General features: G+C 51.3%; 4 protein-coding genes across 4 annotated transcripts; 2 read left to right on the forward strand and 2 right to left on the reverse strand.

Moving 5' to 3' along the window:
• Positions 1-1,152: 1,152 nt before the first annotated feature.
• On the forward strand, positions 1,153-4,713 carry NCS54_00328400 (Hypothetical protein; the record flags this gene model as incomplete). Its single annotated transcript, XM_053148864.1, has 1 exon — positions 1,153-4,713. One exon carries the CDS (start codon positions 1,153-1,155, stop codon positions 4,711-4,713), a length of 3,561 nt encoding a protein of 1,186 aa, XP_053004839.1.
• A 1,808-nt stretch (positions 4,714-6,521) lies between these two features.
• NCS54_00328500 (Zn(2)-C6 fungal-type domain-containing protein) lies at positions 6,522-8,771 on the reverse strand (the record flags this gene model as incomplete). Its single annotated transcript, XM_053148865.1, has 1 exon — positions 6,522-8,771. The coding sequence occupies one exon, from the start codon at positions 8,769-8,771 to the stop codon at positions 6,522-6,524; it is 2,250 nt and encodes a 749-aa protein (XP_053004840.1).
• A 454-nt stretch (positions 8,772-9,225) lies between these two features.
• Positions 9,226-10,410, forward strand: NCS54_00328600 (NmrA domain-containing protein; the record flags this gene model as incomplete). The annotated part of the gene is made up of 5 exons (XM_053148866.1): positions 9,226-9,259; positions 9,317-9,395; positions 9,440-9,655; positions 9,714-9,795; positions 9,859-10,410. The coding sequence occupies 5 exons, from the start codon at positions 9,226-9,228 to the stop codon at positions 10,408-10,410; spliced, it is 963 nt and encodes a 320-aa protein (XP_053004841.1).
• A 29-nt stretch (positions 10,411-10,439) lies between these two features.
• NCS54_00328700 (Glyco-transf-28 domain-containing protein) lies at positions 10,440-13,163 on the reverse strand (the record flags this gene model as incomplete). The annotated part of the gene is made up of 1 exon (XM_053148867.1): positions 10,440-13,163. The coding sequence occupies one exon, from the start codon at positions 13,161-13,163 to the stop codon at positions 10,440-10,442; it is 2,724 nt and encodes a 907-aa protein (XP_053004842.1).
• Positions 13,164-21,325: the final 8,162 nt, after the last annotated feature.

The raw sequence follows: 21,325 nt of genomic DNA on the forward strand, positions 1-21,325 counted from the left end.
GTCATCCAGACAACTACGCTAGACCAAAGACTGCTGCCAACAAACTTAATCTCAACGTTAGAGAGGAACCGACTGGGAGCTAGCGACCCCGAAGAGGACGCGCACCTCTCGCATCAAATCTCCATCGCCCCAGACAAAATTGCTAGGACGCCTACTCTTGGCTTGATTGGGTTCCGATAGGCTCGTCCGACGCCCCAAGATGGAATCTGCCTTTCCGTTCATCCCCATGATCGTATATCCGTGCTGTGTCCATCTCGCTGCTGTTCCTGCCACTCGCGATGCACTCTCGATACTCAAGTGTCTGCTATCCGAGACTGTTCGGCAACATCTCGTGCAGGGAGTGCAGCGTCTAACCCCCCTTCAGCCCTTTGGTCTATCGGCTATTACCATAACAAAGCCGGGCTGGACTCTTGAAGGGCCCTCCCATCTTCTATGTAATGCCAATGCGGCATCAGAAGAATCTCCGACCATCGCGGCCACGCTTCAAGCGGGGAAACCTGTGCCTGGATTAACAGTTATCGAAACTTAAAGGTTGACTGGCATGTAGGCTCCATGTTCCCCTCGCCCACACGCGACCGATTCTCAGGGACTATCGAATCATCGTCATCGCGCTGTTGCATTAAGGTTTTCGAGGCGTCCCGATGATGGCGTGGATCAAGCTACAGCTCCTCGGGTGCCTGCGCCAGTAGCGCCTGTCAAGTACTCTTTAAGGTTTCCTTGAAGCTATCCAGACCGTCGAATTAGGTCTAGGTAGGTCTGGCCCACTGACTCATTGGTATGCTTGGGGTGACTGGAATGCTGGGCTCTGGAATGAAGGGAGCCTCCGACAAGATGTTGCTCCGCCCCGTGGCCTAGAGTTCCCATGTGGTTTTACTTCCGAGACTGAGGCTTAAGGGTCCCTCCACGAGGGTCCGATCTGGACGCGTCTCCTCGATATCGGCCGCCACCGGTTACCGGTAGGTCGATGTTGTGATAGCCCCAAACCCTCTCCTCCCAACATGGTATATCTGGGATGATCCCAACCCGTTCGGTTGGGCTGATGTCTCTCCTGTAACCGTTAGAGTTTCTTTGCTTCACAACGGGTGTCCTGTCGAACAAGGACCTGCGAACCACCATTCCCTGTTCTACTTCAACCGCCACACCCTCGACAACATGGTCAACTGCAACACAAAGACCCTCCTGGGTCTCCTGGCCATCGCTACCTTGGCTGATGCCTACTGGCGTATGTCATGCAGTATCATCCAGACTGGGCGAGTTGATCCCATTATTGCTCCTGGACGTGTTGCTGCGCATCTTCACAAGGTCTCTGGAGCCAGCAACTTTGGCGTCTCGGCCACCTATGACGACCTACAGGCTTCACGATGCAGCTCCTGCGAGGTTCAAGATGACAAGTCGGCGTACTGGACACCACAGCTCTTCTATCAACACTCGAATGGCAGCTTTCAGCTGGTTCCCAATGGCGGCACTGTTGTGTACTATCTCGGCCGCGGCGAGAACAGGTCCAACATTGAGCCATTCCCTCCTGGATTCAAGATGCTTTCTGGAAATAGCACTGCTCGATCGGCGGATACGAAGACGATGACATACAGCAAGTCTGGATGCAAGGGCCGACCAGTGGCAGAGCGTATTAGCTTCGCTTGCCTGGACAGCTCTGGTCCTTCGAAGGAGCGCAACTTTATGTGGAAGACGGACTGTGATAACGGCATGCGAGCGCAGGTTCACTTTCAGACCTGCTGGAACGGAGGTGACTACCAACCCGATCAGAGTCACGTCGCATACTTGTCACAGATTGACAATGGAATCTGCCCTCCATCTCATCCTCGAATGCTCCCTCACCTATTCCTCGAGGTCATCTACGGAGTCAACAACATCGACAAGAGCAAGGGTGGCAAGTTTGTCTTTGCCCAGGGCGACACGACTGGATACGGGTTTCACGGCGACTTTCTCAACGGTTGGGATATGTCGGTTCTCAAGGGCGCCATCAAGTCTTGCATCAACAACGACGCCATCGGGGGAGCCATCTCCAAGTGTCCAATCTTGGCTTCGTCGCAAACCCCTTTCTTCAGCGACAACTGCCCTGAGATGCCTCCCATCGTCAACGAGACTGTCCGCGGAATGCTTGACCAGCTTCCCGGCTGCAACCAGGTCACGAGCGGCCCTGCCAAAGCACCCCAAGGCATCTGTGCTACTCAGCCACCCTTCAATGACCTTGGGGATATGGGCATTGGCAAATGGTTCAACCCTTCGCCGGGTGACAAGGTTGGATCTTGGGCATACCTTGGCTGCGCGGCAGAGGGGGTGAACGCTCGAGCGCTGAACAAGTACGCCGTCACCTCTGACATTATGACCATCGAGTACTGCACTGCTGCATGCAAGGAGCAAGGATACCCTCTTGCGGGTATGGAGAACGGCCGTGAATGTTACTGCGCAAGCGCGCTGACGAATGGTGCTTCATACCTGAAGGCGTCCATTTGCGCAGCAGCACCCAAGATGATTTGCAGTGGCAACATGACGCAGTATTGCGGAGGACCCAACCTGCTCACCGTCTGGAATGATACGTCCTATACGCCTCCCGTTCAACTTGTTGTCGGCTCGACCAAGATCGCCAACGGCATGGCTACATACCAAGGATGCTTCGCTGAAGCCCAAAACGGTCGCGCGCTCTCGTCGGATCGTACTGCCGACACTGTTGGCATGACCAACGAGATGTGTGTTGCCTTCTGCCAAGCTGGCGGATATCTATATGCCGGAACTGAGTACTCCCAAGAGTGCTATTGCGGCAACACCATTGGCGGCGATAACATCCCAGATATCTCCCAGTGCTCCATGCAGTGCAAGGGCAACATCTTCAGCTACTGTGGTGCTGGTAACAAACTGAGTGTCTGGAAGATCACCCAGCCCGAAAAGCCAGCTGGGCCTATTACTGCCTTCAACGGCGCGGCCGTCTACACAGGTTGCTATACCGATGGAGGCCCTGGTGGTCGGACGCTGCCTGGTGCCGTCTTCACAGGCTCCTCCGTGTCGCTTGACACTTGCTTCGCCTTTTGCAAGAAGCTCAACTTCCCTCTCTTCGGTATGGAGTATGGGCGAGAATGCTACTGCGGCTACGCACCCAAGACACAGTCCTCGATCGCATCCGACGGTGACTGTAGAATGCCTTGTGCAGGTGATGCCTCTCAGAAATGTGGTGCTGGCAATCGCATCTCCATCTGGAACAACACCCTTTACACGCCCATGGCCAGTCCTGAAAGCTTCAACATCCAGCCCCATTATCTCGGCTGCTACACCGAAGGCAAGAAGGGCCTGGCACTGGGCAAGGCCAAGACGTCGGGCAGCAAGATGACGATCGAAGTGTGCGCAAACTACTGCGCCAACAAGAACCTCGCCTTCATGGGGCTGCAGGATGGTCAGGGTTGCTACTGCAGTAATGCTGGACCATCGAGCGGTAGTGTTGAGGCGCCTGAGAAGGAGTGTAACGTGATTTGCAAGGGCAACAAGGCTCAGAAGTGTGGTGCGGCTAAGAGGCTCAACGTCTACAAGGTCAATGCCATCAAGAACAGTGCCAAACCTGTTCAGGCCAAGGTTCAGGACTTTTCTCCTACTACCTTACACAAAGCGACCACGACATCCAAGGTGGTCAATGTCAAGGCCAAGCCTACCACTACTGTCCGCCCGGCTGTCAAAGGAAAGACATCAACGTCCAAGGTGGTCGTTCAGAAAGCCAAACAGACCTCTACATCTCGAGTCGCTGTACAGGCAAACAAGACCTCATCCTCAAAGGTCGTCAACGTCAAAGCTAAGCCCACCACCAGCCATCGGGTAGCGGCAAAGGCCAAGGTACAAACGACCTCAAAGCCCGTCCAGGTCAAGGTGCAAGCGAAATCTACTGCTCGCCCTACCACAACCTCCAAGGTTGTCAAAGTGGCAGCCAAAAAGACAACTACGGCAAAGGTTCAGGCGAAGAAGACCACAACCTCCAAGGCGAAATCGACTTCGACTCTTGTTCGTGTGGCCAAAAAGACTCGCAGGGCTTTGGAGCCTGAGGTGACTGTGGGCCCTGTTTTCAAGAGGAGAAAGGGAGAGGACTCTGATGGGGGGAAGAAGAACAATGACGGTGATGAAAAGAACAAGGGCAAGGGCAAGGGCAAAGGAAAGGATGAAGATGACAGCAACAAGAGGAAGACCTCAACCTTGACCAGCATCATCTCATCCTCATCTGTCACCAAGACGGAGGACTCAAGGAAGGGAAGAGAGACCAAACACTCCGATGACAAGAAGGAGAGCAAGGGCCGAGAAGATTCCAAGGGGAAGAAAACCTCGACAAAGTCTTCTTCATTCTCAGCTACCTCAACCGCCTCAGTATCGAAGACTGAGGGTCCCAAGAAGGGAAAGCCAACCAAGGCACCCAAGAAAGGGGAAAAGAGTGAGAAAGGTGAGAAGGGCGAGAAGGGAGTGGAAAGGGAAAAGGGCACAAGCTCAAAGGATTCGAGGAAGTCAAAGACGGCGACGACTCGCCCAACCCCAACTGGCTCGACTGCCTCATCGCAGGCGACCAAGGACTCCAACAAGGGAAAGGGGCATGGAGGCTCAGACAAGTCGGGGAACAAGAAACCCTCGACAAAGTCCAGGTTCAGGTTAGTTACGAGGATCTCCGGGGAAACGAGGAGATCAAACGGGTCAGGAGCCGCATCTTCGAGTGACGATACGATATAGAGGCGATGATTTAGTCTCTGTAGATAATTAGCTGACTCTTGAAAGAGTCTGTCATATAATGTAAATGATCTATTGTAATGTAATGTTAATGCACTTGAACTCGAGTGTGTCATGTTTCTACGTACTCCCATTCCTGGTCGAGTTTCGAAGGGGTTGGAAAAGCAATTGGCTAGCACGGATGGTCTTGTTGATTTTATGGCATTGGAGCCGGACGCTTTCGGAAATGCCTATGGCACGGGGGTGTAGAGTGATCATGTAGCCTTCGTCTTGCCCTTCAGGGTCGTCGAAAATTCTGCCAAATCGGATGGCAGGTTCTTGGATTGTTAGCCATGATGGCACTGTCTACACCCCGCCCAAGATGTGAACTCATTTGTAGCCCGCCGATTGGGTTCTTGAAGACGTCGTTGCTGGCAGTGTGAAGTTCAGACCTGGGAGGGGGCGGCGAGTTGGCGATAATGGGGGTCAAATACTCAACAGCAAAGAATTGAGCATACTCATAGCGAGATATCGGAAAGGAAAACGCCGTTTCCCTTATCATAAGTGTCGGAGGTGCTCACCCAAAACACCGAATGGTTAGTTGGACTGAAGGGTCATCATAGTTAGCGGCGAGCGGTCGAAGTGTGCGAGTTGTGACATAAAATACTGGAGCAGATGTCTAGGTCAGGGCAGTAGAAACAACCTTTTGATTGTATGGATATAAAGTGAATTCGTTCAAGTCACAAGTATCGTAGTACGGGAGCCATTATATCTATTAACAGCTATTGTCTTGACAAGGAGGTACGATTTTCCCCTGTCACCTCGTCTGTAGTGCTAGCAGGTGTTTCACAGACATCTCGCATAGTTGCCTACTCCTGAACCTTCTTACCGGTGGACTCTTACCACAAGGACGCGCCCCAGGACATGTCACTAACCTACGTCAAGTTCGCCGCACCAAAGGAACCCACCGAGGGCAGTTCTAACATGGAAGAGAACTGGCAACACTACATGCAAGCAAGCAAGCTGTGGGCAGAATGGGGACACGCGCCGGACGACGAGAACAGAGCGCTTTGCAAGGCGTACTCAGGAGACCTCTTCTCAATGAAGTCTATAAGCCTCCCGGGCAACCATAAAACGGCACGTCCCGAAAGCAACTACATCGCTGACTCATGGGCGATATAGACCCCGATGAAGGTCATCTACGGCGAGGACAAGATGCTGGGGAACAACCGCAGGGGAACTGAGAAGAATCAAGCAGATTCACACGCACATGTGCACGCCTCACCTTTTTACTGGTCTTTACGGGCGAGAAGGACCTCGAGATCTCAACTCATCCCATCCTCAATGAGGATGACCTGGTACTGTCACCGCAGAAGAGCTGAAAACTGGCACGACTACCCTCAAGAATCGGTTTCCCGCCCGCGTGGGGGAGGAGGAGGAATCTCTTCTTTTCTCTTTTCTTGTGCTGTCTTCCCCCTGTTGTCACACCTCGAACTCACCTTGGGTGCTGCCCGCGAGATGCCCCGAATCATGCGATGCTCTCGACTTCTCAGCTATCTTTTTCGGGTCTTTCCCTAGACAGCTCAAACTCGTCGCCATCCTTCTCATCGAGATTCATATCTGACGCCCGCTCACTGCCCTGTTTCTGTTCCCTTCTACTCTGCGCCAGAACTTGCTTCAGCTGCTTCTCAAATTCCAATACTTCCCTTGCGTCTCGTTGAGCTCTGTTGCCTTTGGAGGTTCTTCCAGTCGAGGCAAAGCTATCAACTCTCAATGGTGTAATCAGCCTCGACTTATTCATTGGAAGTGCCGTCCTATGATCCCCATGGCCTTTATACTACCGCATCCGTCCCGGTCCCCGCGAGGTCACCGAGAAAGCTCACGTCTATGCCCTGCAAAGCCCAATCGCTTGTCCCTGTGTCGAACTCGGGCATAAGAATATGTGCATCCTGTGAGTTCTTATCGAGGCTGAAGACAGCGGGATGACTAGTCCTCGCGGAGGCTCTCTGCGTGTTGGATTCTGCGTGCTCGTTTCGGCCCCCTGATGGCGGTGGCATCAGTGATGAAATGGAGGTGTCAATCCCGCTGCGGCGAATCTTGACGGTGCCAAAGTACGGGATGAGGATTTGTAGCACATTTCCACCCTCACTAAGCCCGCCAAACTCCTCCTCAGTATCATGTGTCTTTGCAGGTGAAGACTCCGCGCTGTACCATCCGCCGGCTGCAACATCCGCCTCAATAATAAGGAGATGCCGCAGGATCGCGACCGCCTTCTTTACAAGAATATTATTACGGGCAGCGGCCAAACTCTCCATATTCTCAACCGCTCGCTCCATCATTCCCCGGTCAGCCGGTCGCTGGTGTGTCAGAAAGCATAGCACGCTGCTCTTGGTGGCAATCTCCTCGGCGAGAACCTGGCGGCGTGCCTCCATGTGAGCGAGGCAAAGTGCCGCTATCGCTATGAAAGTGCTGAATTCGAGACCGTGGCAGTAGGAGCTGACGGGATAAATAACGCGGAAGGCAAGAAAGCGGCGAAGGAGCTCACGGCTTGCATGGACGGCTGTCATCTTGCTATAATCGTACTTGCTTTGGGTGGAAGAACAGAGAAGGTAGGGGAAGTGAAGTTGGACAAGCAGCTGATAGTGGATGAGTTGATCTGTGATGCGGACTGTCGCTTCCAGGATTTGTATCTCTTCGCCTTCTTGTTCCCCTTGATTGGATTGGTAGTTGGTGGCCTCGCTACCGGACAGCCACCACTGAGGCGGCATGATTTCTGAGGACCTTTGAAGTAGTTGGTCGATCTCACGCGTCTCGGTGACTCCGTCTCTAATGTCGTCTTGGTTGCGCACTAGGATGCGTCCTCCTGCTACCGCGTCAAGACGCCGCATCCGCTCTACCGGGGTGCATCGCTCCATCGACTCAGGCTGGGCGGGGACACTCTCGGGTGAAAAATGCGGCAGGCCCAGCATCAGGGAGATATAGCGGTCTATTTGCATAACTCGAAGCCACATGTGCTCAGAGTCAACCCGCTCACGAGTTTCTGGCTCCAGAGCTTCTAAAGACAAGCTCGTGGCATTGCCGCGGTGGAGGCCTATGATCTGGGACATGGCTATGGCTCTGCGGATTGCAAGCCATGCGCGGCGAAGATTCCCAGCACCCTCATGGTAAAGACACTCCAAAGCAATGCACTCTATCCCTTCTAGGGAGTTGGTGAGCTCGTCCCTGGTCGTTACCAGGCTAATGGCGGCTTCTACCATGCGGGACATGGCATCGTAATACTTGGTATGGGGTTGTATGCCTTGAGTGTAGAGACCCAGGAGGAAGATCTTCTTTGCAATAAGCACAGGGCGCGAGCCTGGCGGTGGCAGCTGCAACATGTCTCGCGGCCGCGGAATAAGGGGCACGCTTTGTGGTGGTGAGCCCTCACTAGACGGAGCGCTGGGAATGTAGCCGATCTTATGAAGGATTTCCAAAAAGGATATGCCGTCGCTAAGTGGCTCACTTAAGATCATCTCGAGTTCATGCGGCTTCGGCCAAGTCGCAGCAAGAGCTCGGGATATTTCATCGAGTTTGCATGCCACTACCACTTCTCCTGCGGGCGAGATGGGCGACGTCCACACAGGAGTCTCTGAAGATATGAAACCCGCTTGGGGCAAAGTGTCGGTCGAGCCAGTTGTGTCCCGAAGGGTGACGCGAGAGGGACTACCAGGGTCACTGCAGTTGCGACCATTGGCCCCGGAACTCTTGACCAGCAGCTCAACGGAGGCTTCTAAGCGGCCGAGTCTGTCTCCGTAAGCCGGCGGTCTGCCGATGTCGGTGGAACAGAAAGCAGTAGATTCGTCCGGGAACTCCTGGCTGACGCACGCCGTCCGCCGGCGCTTGCACCCGGTACAACGCATGTCCGTGGATGCTGCAAATGTGCAGCGTATCTTCCGCCGCTTGCATTCCCAGCAACTCTTTGTGCCCTTACGGACGCGGAACCTCTTCCTTGGGGCCTGGACTTCGACGACGGCTTGGTTAGGCATGTCAGCCGCCGATGGACTAGGGGACCCCCATCCCGGGATTGAGGTGGCAGCCTCCATCGTGGCCGGGAAACGTAATGAATTCGGGGCTTTGGAAACGATGCTATGCTATGCAGGAAGTTGGCCTCGGAGGTGATGGTCGGAGTGATGGTCGGAGCGATGAACTGGAGACAAATTCGGCGGAAAAAACATTGCCTTCTAGCATGGTTCGGCGGAAACAGTGTGTTTATGGTTGCTAGTAATTGAGGCGGCGGAGTAGTTAACGATCCGTAACGCATTAATAATAAGTGCTCTATTAACGTTGATACTGTACATTTCCGTCTAGCGGATGGTTCGGCCGAAATCTCGGCGGAGTGTGCACGTCCCGTGTATCCGTCAATCCAACAATCAGGACGTCAAGGTGGTATAAGTATGATTGGAAGAAGATCAACACTTGCCTTGAAAGGTCACATCTATATTCATTCATTTTACAGCTCTCACAGAATACTAGATCACTTCTTTACCTAAAGAGACAATGGTCAAGATTGCTATCGCAGGCGGCTCTGGAAGTATGATCCTCCTGGCAGTACCTTACTGAAAGACTACAGAACTAAAATTTTAATTAGACCTCGGGCAGGAGGTTATCGATGGCCTTGTTGCTACTGGGAAGCATGAAATTCTACTCTTATCCAGAAAGGCATGGCTGTTGATATCATCATCCCTTTGAATCAACTCCCGCTGACCATTAGCCAGGATGTTCCTTCTGACACGTCTCCGTCGGGCGTAAAATGGATCAAGGCAGACTACCAGGACCCGGCTCAACTGAAGGTTGTGCTGAAGGGTGTCGATACTGTCCTCTCGTTCATCGTTGCACACTTGGACGCGGGTGGAGTGGCACAGAAGCATCTCATTGATGCATGTGTTGCAGCCGGGGTTAGGAGATTCGCCCCTAGCGAATGGTTCTCGTGAGTTAGCCTGGTACTGAAAGCCCATGACAGCTTCTGACTACTTGTTCGTGTACAGGTCGAGTTTTGAAAATTTTCCCTGGTATGAAAGCAAGGGCACAGTCCGCGAGTATCTCGAGACACTTAACAAGTACGAAAAAGTAAGCTTTATGGATGCTTTAAATGTGTGTCTATATAGAGCCAAGACTGATTGATGGCTCGAGGTCCTCGAGTACTCGCTTTTCCACCCAGGACTCTTCCTAGACGAGCTAGTCTACCCTCAAAGATCCTCCAAATATGTCATTCCGCTCGAGTTCACCATTAGCTTTGAGAAGCGGCGAGCACTCATCCTGGAGGGCAGCGAAGACGCCCGAATCTCCCTCACCACAGTCCAGGATATCGTTCAGGTTGTCACCAGAGCCGTCGACTACGAGGGCGTCTGGCCGGTTGTGGGAGGTATCCGAGGCAACAGCATCACGATTGGACAGCTCATCGCCCTTGGAGAAAAGATCCGCGGTCCCTTCAAGGTCGAAAAGCTCAAGGCTCAGGACCTCAAGGCTGGAGTGGTCAAGAGTGATTGGAAGCTCAAGATCGAGCACCCTGCTGTCGGACTAGAAAATGCTGAGGCTTGGGGGGAAATGGTTTCTCGCTGCATGCTTTTGGCCCTACAGGCCGGGGAAGTTGACTGTTCGGATGAGTGGAACCAGTTGCTGCCCGACTATAAGTTTACCCAGGCGGAGGACTTCTTGGTGAAGTGGTGGAATGGTAAGCCATAAGGAGTATTCGCCTCTATATATCCTGTTCGCTATGCTTCTAGGAGATCCCGCACCATCTCAGGGTCTAGTTTCTTTTTTAGGTACTTCTGAATCAGCCTCCACCGAACAATGACATCCTCCTTCTCTGCATCAGAGCTCTTCATCCACTCGTCGTATCCCTGAGCCGTCCTAGAGGCAATGATGTAGCTCTGGACATTGCTGCCAAATAACTTCTGTACTTCTTTGTGTACCCCCTTCATCACATAACCAGGGATACCAAAAACACCTGCACATGGCTTGGCTACGAACCCTCCAACCCCTCTGCCGATGCCTTTGAAAAAACCGCTGACACCCTCTTTCTGGGCGCCTCTCCAGGGTTGAGTGAACAAGCCGGTGACACCGTCGTACCAGCCGAGGCCAAACTCTCTCCCTGCTGCTCTGGCACCTGATTTGAAGTCGCTGACTTGTTCCTGAGGGCGTACTGTATCGTCTCCCAGAAGTTTGGGGACGTTGTGAAGTCCTTTGGTGAAACTCACTGATATGTCCATGGGTCCTTGCACGATTGCCTTTACGATACGCCCGAGGCCTTTGCTTGTATGTGCGCCAGTCTGGCGCAGCATGTCATGGTCCTTGCCATCCGACATGGAGCTTGACCCAATGTTGGAAGTGGAAGATGACGATCGGGGAGTGTTTTGAACACGGGCAAGAGACTCCTCCCTGTTCATGGTCGTTTGTGTGGTCTGCCTTCGACTGGGCCCAGACGACATGTTCAAGGCCTTCAGCGTCTCTGAAGGAAAATCGACCAGCCCCATCAACATGCTACCGACCGACCCCGCAAATGCCATGGTACCTCCGGATATTGGCTCCAAAGGACCCTCATCAGTGTAATGTTCTTGTGGTCTAAAGAGCTTCAAGTCACGGAAATCCAAAAGGCTTGCATTCGCCAGAGTACAAGCTGCAAAAGCGCTCAACCTGATTTGCGTGCGTTTGATGCGCCATGCGGCTGGTCGGGATGGTGCGAGAGTGCAACGGAGCCGGTCGGGCTCGAGATGTTGATGGAATGACTGGGCCCCCATATCGGTGCCTCTCTCTGCTGCCATCTTGGCTGCGAGCTCAGTGGCGCGTTCTAGGCTTGAAGGTTTCAGGCAGAAATTGATGGCGTCGGCTAGTTTATCCGCTGTGAGTTGTCTATGAGGGATTGGGTTGGGGCCGGCGCCTGCTCGAGCGACCATGGCGCCCCAGAAAGGTTGGTCTCCGAAGAAGGGAATGACGAGAGTTGGTCGGCCAGCGGTTATGCCTGCCGCTGTGGTTCCTGCACCTCCATGGTGAACGACGCATGAGACTTGCTTGAAGAGCCAATCATGGGGCACGTTCCCTAGCATGAAGACGTTGTCGGGGATACGAAGCTCGTCAGCGCCCATGCCGCCCCAGCCTTTGGAAAGGAGGACTCGTTGGCCAGTCTTCCTGACGGCTTCGAAAATTAGCTCCGTCATGGCATTAGGATCGTCGAGGACGATGCTCCCGAATCCAATGTAGATGGGGGGTGGACCGGCGTCGAGAAATGCCTGGAGCTCAGGGGTAGGGGTGTAGTTGGAGGCCAAGTTGAGAAGATAAAACCCGGATACTGATACGTGAGAGCCCCAGTCTTTCGGCTTAGGTATCAGAGCCGGAGACCAGCAGTATGTATGAGGGATCTTAAGGCGCTGAAGCACCCCAGGGCCCCAGATCATACTAACGGGATCCAAGCCGAGACACCTCGCACGAAACCGGTTGATAATATCGCCTAGAGCTTGCCATGAGAGGAGTTCGATCATTGAATAACTTATGTAATTTGTGAGTTGAGGGTCGGCGTTGGAAGACTGGATGTTGGCGAGTGGATGGGGAAAGGCCTGGGTGGGAGAATATGGCATGGTGAACATGATGTGGAGAGGAATGCCTAGCTTCTCTGCGCAATGAATATGAGCAAAGCTTGGAGGGTTGGCGATGATGCAGTCGGCGACAAAAGGTCTTGTTGCAGGATCGTTTCCGGAGGGCTCAGAATTGTCATCAAGATCCATTCCATCTCCAGCTCGGTAACATGATCGCCAGCAGCCTTGAATGTACTCTGCAACATCTTTCCTTCGCTGCCCTACCTCTCCGCCTAGAAGACTGCGGAAGCCCGGCATCAGGCCAGGGTTCTTGACCATAAAGGCCATCAGTGTGGAGGGGTCGCCCCCTATGCTGAAGAATTCCAGGCCATTCTCCTGCACAAAGTCCTTGAAGGTGGGATGAGTCGCCAGACGTACTCGATGGCCGTAGGTGTCTTTTAAAACCTTTCCCAAGGCAACAAAAGGTTGCACGTCTCCGCGTGAGCCCACGACTTGGATGACGACGTTCAGGGGTGGGGGTGGGGGAACTCCCTCTTCACCTCCTAAGGATGGAGGGATGTACGGGGGAGGAGGTGGGCGATCATCTTCAGCAATCTCCTGGCGGAGGGCGGGAGTAAAGATCTGAGACAGACGCCGATTGAGATGGTTGATGCGGATGTTAACACGGCCGTCGTCGGTGACACAGGCACTGGTGCCTGGGGCGTCTTTTTCGTTGCTTATTTCGCCATAGGTGTCGCCATAAGCCGGGGGAGGGGTGTCGTCTTCAGGGTTGACAAGATCAATGTCTTGCAGAAGAGCTTCCTGGCCTGTGGGACTTGCGAGATTGGCAGCAGCAGCTTGTGCTTGCTGAAGAATGGATTGTTGCACCACTGTCTCCGGTTCTTTTGAAGAATTTTGGGTGGTCATGGTGGGAATGAGAAAGTGTAAAATGAGTCGAAGTGCTTCAGTCAGGACAGCATAAGGTAGTATATGATATATCCATCATGAGAGACCAACTGAGCTGAGTGGTTGGATGAGGTGACGCGGCAGGGAGAGTTGACCGGGGAGATTCTGTAATGAACTCGTATATCCTTGCCAGTTTCAATCGATGTTGAGTTCATCATGAGGCTGAGCAGAACAAAGATGCATCTGATGGCGTACCAAAATCCTTCTTCAAGGCACCAACTAAAAGACCGAGAATGAAGACTTTGGTGTTGTTTCCACTCTGCTCGGTCTTTGCTCCACAGTCAGACTTTAGTGCAAGCTGATGTACTACTATTGGTTGAATGTTCGAGCTGCCCCATTCTTTTGCTCGGTCTTTGACTTTACGCCAAGACAATTTTGGCGATCTTGGCCCCTGGCACCAGATCCTTCGGAAACGAAAAAGTACTCTATACTTTAATTTTAGCTATTACTTCATAATATCCATATGTACTAGTACATTTGTCGCGAAAGTCTTCCCAAGCACGTTTCCACGCGGCATGGGCCGCCTCAACTGACGCATATAAAACGGTTATTGTGCCGTATCATCCACTCTCGGTCTTTGGCTTTCTCGGTCTTTATTTTCAACTCGCGACCAACCACCCAAAGACCACAATGTCACCAGAAACAGACAAGGCGAAGCGAACCAGGACCAATGTCAAGCAATCCAAATTCGGCTGCTTCACTTGCAAGTATGATCAACCCTTGTTGACCATTACGTGCATGCGTGACTGACCCAATATGTCTAGAGCTCGGCGAGTCAAATGTGATGAAGCTAAGCCGTCTTGTCGACGTTGCTTGACTGCAAAGCGGCATTGTCAAGGTTATCCACGCGGAGCACCTTGCGAGTCGTCTTCATCACCATCGACAACATCTTCAGCATTGTCGTCATCACCCACCTCAACACTTTCGTCAGCCTCTTCGTCACCTCCAATTTTCTTAATACCCGACCTCCTCTCTCCCTCAAGCCCCTTGGCAAAGATCGCCTGCACTGTACTCGTACAAAGTCCTCGCAGGGCAAAAAATACGGTCGAGCTGGAGTTTTGGTCTCGGATCGTACCCCAGTTGACCCACTCGGTCCCGTCCGTTCAAGCTGCGGTCGAAGCCTTTGGAGCCTGCTATAAAGAGTATGTCCTAAAAGGTGACTCTACTACTACAGGCCTCGAGACTACAAAGCGATACATTAAAGCTTTGAAACTGGCGCAACTCGATCTTTCCACTATGCAACATGGGCCTTTGCCCTGCATGATTGCTTGCCTTCTGCTGGCAAGTGTCGAGGCTATACAACAGCGGCTCTACAGTGGACACGTGCATCTTAATGGGGCGTTGGCTCTGATGGCGTCCCATTCCAGCGAAGAAGCAACGCCCATGATCGATATGGAATACGTCTCATTATTCCGGAAACTGGACCTGCATATTGCCACCTATGCTGTGGGCATCGCGCCACATCTGCCCCCTCAGCCTCCGATCACAGCAGACGAGTTGTTGTCCGGTCCGCCTGATAAATCTCTCTCCAGAGTATTACACTCATGCTATCATTTCATTTCCGCAGGCTATCCGTATAAATACACCAGCCGACGAATCATCCCCCCAGAGTTGCTCATTGAACAGGGCCGCCAGCTCAGCAATATGAGGCAATGGCTTGAATACAACCAAGTTCCGCCGTCAGGTACTTGCGGTCAAGATGAATCACTGCTTGTCCTTCGCACCCAATGCCTTGCCGCATTGGTTTATGCCTCTTGTGTCCTTGATCCTCGAGAAACTGCCTATGATTGCTTTGGTCCAGAGTTTGAAGAGATCGTCACATTGGTTGAAGCTCTTCCTCCCAGCACAGACCGGGACCAGACCTTACGGCACGGCGACTTGAGCACCCTATTATCATACACACCCGAAATGGGCATCATTCATCCACTATACTTTGTGGCACGCAAATATAGACATAGGCGCTGGCGCCGCAGAGCCTTGCATCTGGTGATAAAGAGTGGCAGGGAAGGGCCATGGTGTGGAGAGATTGAGGGAGCTGCTGCGTCATCTGTGATCTGGGCCGAGGAGGGACTCGCCTACAACACGTCGCTATACCTAGCTGGACCTGAAGACATAGCCATGGATGACCCCATCAACATCTCTGAGAGAAGCAGAGTCCACGTCAGTGGCCCAGTTGCGGTTGATGAGGAAGAGGACGAGTATGGGAATTTGGAATCGAATCAAATGTCACATAAAAGGCTTACAAAGGTGCACATCTTCAGATGCTATGATATAGAGGCAATGCTGCGGGATGATGGGCATCAACCCCGTTTTCACCCATGGAAGGGGTCAAACCATTGGGAGGAGTGGATGGATCCGCTTGAACCTGTCTCCTAGACTTCGTTCGTGGCTTTTAATGATACCTTCGCTCAAGTGTTTATCTCATGATCTCATCTTTGACTGCATGCCTCTTTCATGGGGAGCTTTCTGTGGGAGGCCGAAGAAGACGGCCAAGGGGGAAACGACCACGTCTCACTAGATTCGCTTCCTGAACTAAAGATATTGCCCAAGTAGTCATGTAAGGACTGTGACTCTGATGTGGGAATGGCTCATGTCCATATACAGTATTTAAACGGTACATGTTTCATGGCCTTGTCGGCCAATCCTGGCGATGAGGTATGTGACGATGGCTACGATGAGTACGTGGCCAGACTAAGCTGTCATTGTTCTGAAAAAGACCACTGGACAAGCCCTCGTGCTCATCTATCCTTTTTTCTCTTTCTATTATCATGGCTGTTACAGAGGTGTTTACCTTGAGGTGGAGACGGAATGTTTCACGGGTAGATCTTTTCGGGGATGATGAAAATAAACATCAATCAATAACTATGCTCCTTAAGCTCTTTGTGTCCCGAAATCTCTAGCTTAAGGTTTCCCAGGAAGTTTATAGGGGATATCTCGTTATATGATTTCAATTACATTTTGTTGCGCAATCTCTTGAGGATCACGCAAAACGAAACACATCCCCACGCGTTGAAATTTGCCTTCATGAGCGGAAGAAGGGCTTAGAAGCAGACCGAGATAAAGCTTCAAGTCAAATTAGTGAATAATCTAATACTCGAGCTTTACTAAACACGTACCACGCGACTCGGAGGACTCAGAAGATCGGGCAATTGGGGATTTCTCTCCGCGGAAAACCTAGAGGGTGTAAGTGAAAGCATCAAACTTGAAGAGCAAGCCGTAAAGAAGCCCTTACATGTGTATTCTGTCCTGTTGGATAGAATCCCAAGTGAGTTCAGCAATGAAGACAGCAGTGGCCTTATCCAATTTCCCTGCATCTGGCGCAGCAAATCCGATGACCTGTTCAGTACCCCTTTCAAGACAAATCATCGAGTGTAGCTCTTTCGCTCTCCAACCCACAGTATCTAGTACAGCGGCCTCATAGTCGTCTGATTGAGTCTCGCCCTCAGCAAGACGTCCAAGGACTTGACAGGTTGTTGAATATCCTGCAAAATTCAACACGTCTCCTCCTGCTAGAGTTAGTTGGACCGTTGAGTTATCCGCTTGCCTTGTATATTCAAGCCCGCCATATAGAAACGAGAACCATTTCTCTCCGCCTCTGAATGCCCAGGACCAACTTGGAGCGCCCTCCCAAGTTTCACCTTCGTCGACTTCCCCACCGCGAAACGGTCTCACGAAAGACCAAAGGATTTGCTCAGGTATTTGATCGGCGAAAATGCCCTTGTGATAGCCGCAGTCTGGCTTTTTCTGTATTCCGAAAATGTTCGCTAGGCCTTGGATAGCAAACAGTCGATCCTCTTTCTTCGATAATTGGCGTTTTGAGAAGGCCGACAAGAGGGAAAGCCAGTCCTCAACTTCCAGAACAGGGTTTCCAACTGTTCTCTCACTAGTTTTCAGCTCTTGGCATTGCCAATACATACCAGCAGGCATGAAGTGTAGTGATTGTCGTGCAAGATACGTCTCCTGCAAAGTCCATCCTCGCCTTTGCAATAGTCCTTCAGACGGCCTTTCGATCGCATTTATCACCTCTCGTTGTACCCAGACAGACTTTGCTTTCCCGGAATTTCGACATCCGGGAGAGTTGAAATCTGAAGTACCGGGAAAGTAGACGTCTTTCTCTTCATAAAACAACCTTCCTTCGGATCTGAATCTCCTGCAGCAGCGATGACGAGGTCCGCATTGTGGTACACCTCAGACATACGACCGGCTTCAACTTTCCAGTCTTCTTTGTCATCCTAGATGATACAAAGAGAATCCACCCAGAGATAGCGTAGCCCGATCTCGTGAGTTATCCGGACTGCGTCCTTGAAAACTTGTGGAAGCTGTTCGAGTTTGATCCCATTTCGATGGGCGGCGATTGTGGCTCTGGTGGTAGTTTTGTGTTGACTCGTTCCCCAGCAGTAACTCAAGGCGCAATAGTTTCCCCGAGTACCCTTCATAATGGCTAGAGTCACAACGCCTTCTGCGATGCGATCAATGTCAATCAAGCGTGTTGGCAACATAGTTTCGCAGTTTTCATTTGCCACTTCCGCACAACTCGCCTGGCATGACTCATGATGGTCGCGGCATGTTTTGAACCAAGACCTGGTCAAGTCAAAGTGTCTTTTGCCGTAATCTGTGCCCAGCGGCGGGGTAGTAGAAAGGGGTAGGTAACATGGATGAGAACCGATTTCGGCGTGTGTTTCGGGGCCCCAATTCACCGGGATCCAGACTTCGCCATCTTCCGACCAAATCGAGATCGCAAAACTGGGACCGAGCCCAGATGTGATAGAGAAGGCAGGAATCATATGCTGTTTAGACTGAAATCCGTTCAACGAGTAGACAAGAACCATATCGGACGGAAGTATCTCTGTTAAGGATGGCTGAAACAGGGTAACGGACCTAGTTCTTGATCTTGTCAACCTGTCCAGAAGCCATTGGTCAAAAACTCAAAGGGGAGTGTACGTTTTTGTTGAGGATATCATTTCGCAAAGTTTGCAATCCGGAGAAATGGGCCACAAACTCCGCTCTTCTGCCGTTTCAGGGGCCAACAAGGTTGGCCTAAAAAGACCTCCTCCTTTGAGCATCGTGGCAATGAGCTCGGAACAGTCCTGGCAATAGCCTGCCGAAGATAAGGGCTGCAAAGTTTCCATTGCCGACCTAATTTAGAGCAAATTGAAAACAATGTTTGAAGGCTTCGATTAGTAGTTCGGTGTACCAAAACAAGCAGACGAGACAGTCAGAGGGATTGTGATATCATATATTGAGGCTGCACAGCAAAGCAATGGCTCCATGACGTATCGAGTCACCTCTCTTTACGCAAAGATTACAAATCTCGGAAATCTTTTACCACGTTTAGATCTGACCAGCCACATGCCGACGCTGCCAAGGTGCGGGACAGGCCGGTACAGCGGACACCAGGCTCTGGGCTGCAAGTATTGGGCAGTAACGGCCCTGCCAAGTACGGATAATCGCATCGTAAATTTGTCACCTCTGATGAATGGCTCTGCTTCCTCATAAATGCTTGTATCGTCTACTTCGGTAGGTTGACGGCTGCGTTGCCTTTTCCCGACTACAAAGAAACAAAAATAAATCGTTATGAAACTCGGTTTTTCCGCGTGTGAGTTCTATTGTCGTACTATCCGCCTAGTAGATATAGATTCTTGAAAGAGTGCCATGTTTGTGGGATTCCCTGGCTATATAAGATCAAAGAATACACTAATAAACATATAGGAGTATTAAAACCTAATGCTATAAAGCACTATAACTACCTAGGATAAAGTTAAGCTTCCTTAAGCTTTTATAACTATAGAAACTTAATAGTGAAAAGGTGAGTCCTGCAGTGCAAGATGCTAACTTTTCCTTTCTCGCGAGTCAAGAAAAGCTTGATATACTGTTAAAAAGGGGGGGGGATCATGTGGGGCTGGAAAGGTTTAACACGCCTTGCAGGAAGAGACCTGATACTTTTGATACATAATACATCCAAAAACATAGCAGAGGAGGGTTCCATGGACTTTATCCTGACAGAAGGATCAGTCCTTCTCGCTCCTTATAAAGAAAAGCGCCCGAGTTACTCCTGAAACATACCCTTTGCCGTATCAATTGCCTTTCGGCGGGCTTCAGGGCTTATATTGTTCAGCGTTGTCTGCTGAGGCTTGAAGCCTCTCTGATAATATTCTGTGCGAGAAAATTAGTTTGTAATATTCGGAGTTCATATGTACCAGCCGGGTTGCCTACCTCCGTGATACCGTTGCTGCTGCGCTGCACAAACATGGTTCGAGTATAATCTGACCAAGCAGTCAAATGAATGCGGAAAACCTGGAAGAGATGGAGAGTTATTGTAAACACGAGTAAATAGTCATTTGATAGGAGCAACTCACGCTGAAGTAGGGTCGGCCAGGCTCTGGATAGCGAATGCCAACGACATCTAGGCTCTTCCGGGCATGTCCCTCGCTTAAGAAAAATGCTGAGAAGTCCTTGGCAGCGGAAGTCTGCGCCACGTCCAGGCCGAGCACGTTGATATCAATGCTGGCACCCTCCGAAATATCATCACCCCCCGCGAAGCGGCGAAACCAGGCTGCCACCCTAAGGATCGTCAATTTTTGTTGAGCATAGGAGGGGAACCTTTTTCTAATACTGACGTCTTGGACGATCAACGATCCGTTCGTGTTTAACGCAGCATCATCTTCCTTGATGAGGCTATCAGCCCTGGAAATATCGTCTCCAAGGGCCTGAACTAGTGGGCGCTGAGAAAAGAGCAGCGAGATATTGTCATAAGTCCTCTTGGGGATCGGAAATTTTGCAATGTCCTTCGTCATACTCGCAATGGTGATGAGCACATCCTCATCAAGATCCCCTACCGTCCGCGCGTTGAGCTTGCCAAATACTAGACCGACATTAACAACCATGTCATCTGCCTAGCTCTATGTACGAATTATCAAGATGAATTTTGACAGCCGTTTCACAGGAGGTCGATGCCTTCATACGTTCCTCAACTTGACTCATAAGTGTTTGGATGGCTCCATCTTGGCCCGCAAAGGCTTGCTTCAAGAGAGCGGCGCCCTCAGTGGAGGCTGCCATTATGGTATGTTAATTGAATTGAAGAAGAAGAAGATGATAGGTTGTTTTCAAGAACATTTAGAGCTTTTTGACGTGAGAGATGACTCAAATGAGAGCAGTTGTCGGGATGGGGGGGCCAAGATGGTAGCCTTATATAGACGGGAGGCCGAGCAGGTTACGAAGGCAGCATCCGCTCATCGCCTTGAGGCGCTAAGATGGGACAATAGAAAGCCTAAGACTATACTGCCCGAAACGGCTATCGAGTAGAGCCTGTCGACTCCTGCCTTTTGGTAGAGTAGCGCATTCATTGACGGGGTCATGCCGCGCCAGATGTTGCCTCTATTAGATATACTACGGAGTAAGACACGCAATAATATGAATAATCCAAGCTACAACACATAAAAAGACAGCACACGCAATCCAAAACAGAGGCTAGGCCAGGTCAGCCAGCCTCTACCAGTTCTAGACTTGCAGTTCATGCACATCCTGGGACATTCAAGGACTAGAACATCTAGTTGGCGAGCTAACCGCGCAGCCTAACTAACTGTGAAATAACGTTATCCTGCCGCGGTTCAGCTCGCCACATCTATTCGCCTCAAAGCCTATTCAACCCTGCCATACCAACTATCGAAACTCCCAAGACTTGTACTATAGGACGCCACGTCTTGTTCTAGCTCACCACAACTACTTCGTAAGTGCTCCGTATCAAACATGACGCAGCCTTGAATACCTACTGCAGGTTCAGCTGGCCACATCTAGGCGACCCAGACCGGATTTGGCTTGGCTAGGTACGCCTGCGACTTAAGGGCTTGGCCGACCCCTCGGTACGTTGGATCTATTCATCTAGTCATTCTCCGCAAGAAGGTCTAATGGCTAGAGAACCATTTAACTCAGCAAACGTCCACTGATCAAGAAATTTCCATTCCCTTGTTAATCACTACCTACCTACGATCAGGTATCAAGAGAATCTGATGTCTGCCCTTCAACACTTTCAGGATCTTCATCTCCTCCTCGAAGCCCTCAAAATGGCTATTCCCACCCTCCTGGCGACCCTCTTTCCGGTGATGGGTGGAAAGCTCTTGCAAGTA

This window comes from Fusarium falciforme, chromosome 2, assembly GCF_026873545.1.
Source record: "Fusarium falciforme chromosome 2, complete sequence".
NCBI classification, from domain to species: Eukaryota; Fungi; Ascomycota; class Sordariomycetes; order Hypocreales; family Nectriaceae; genus Fusarium; species Fusarium falciforme.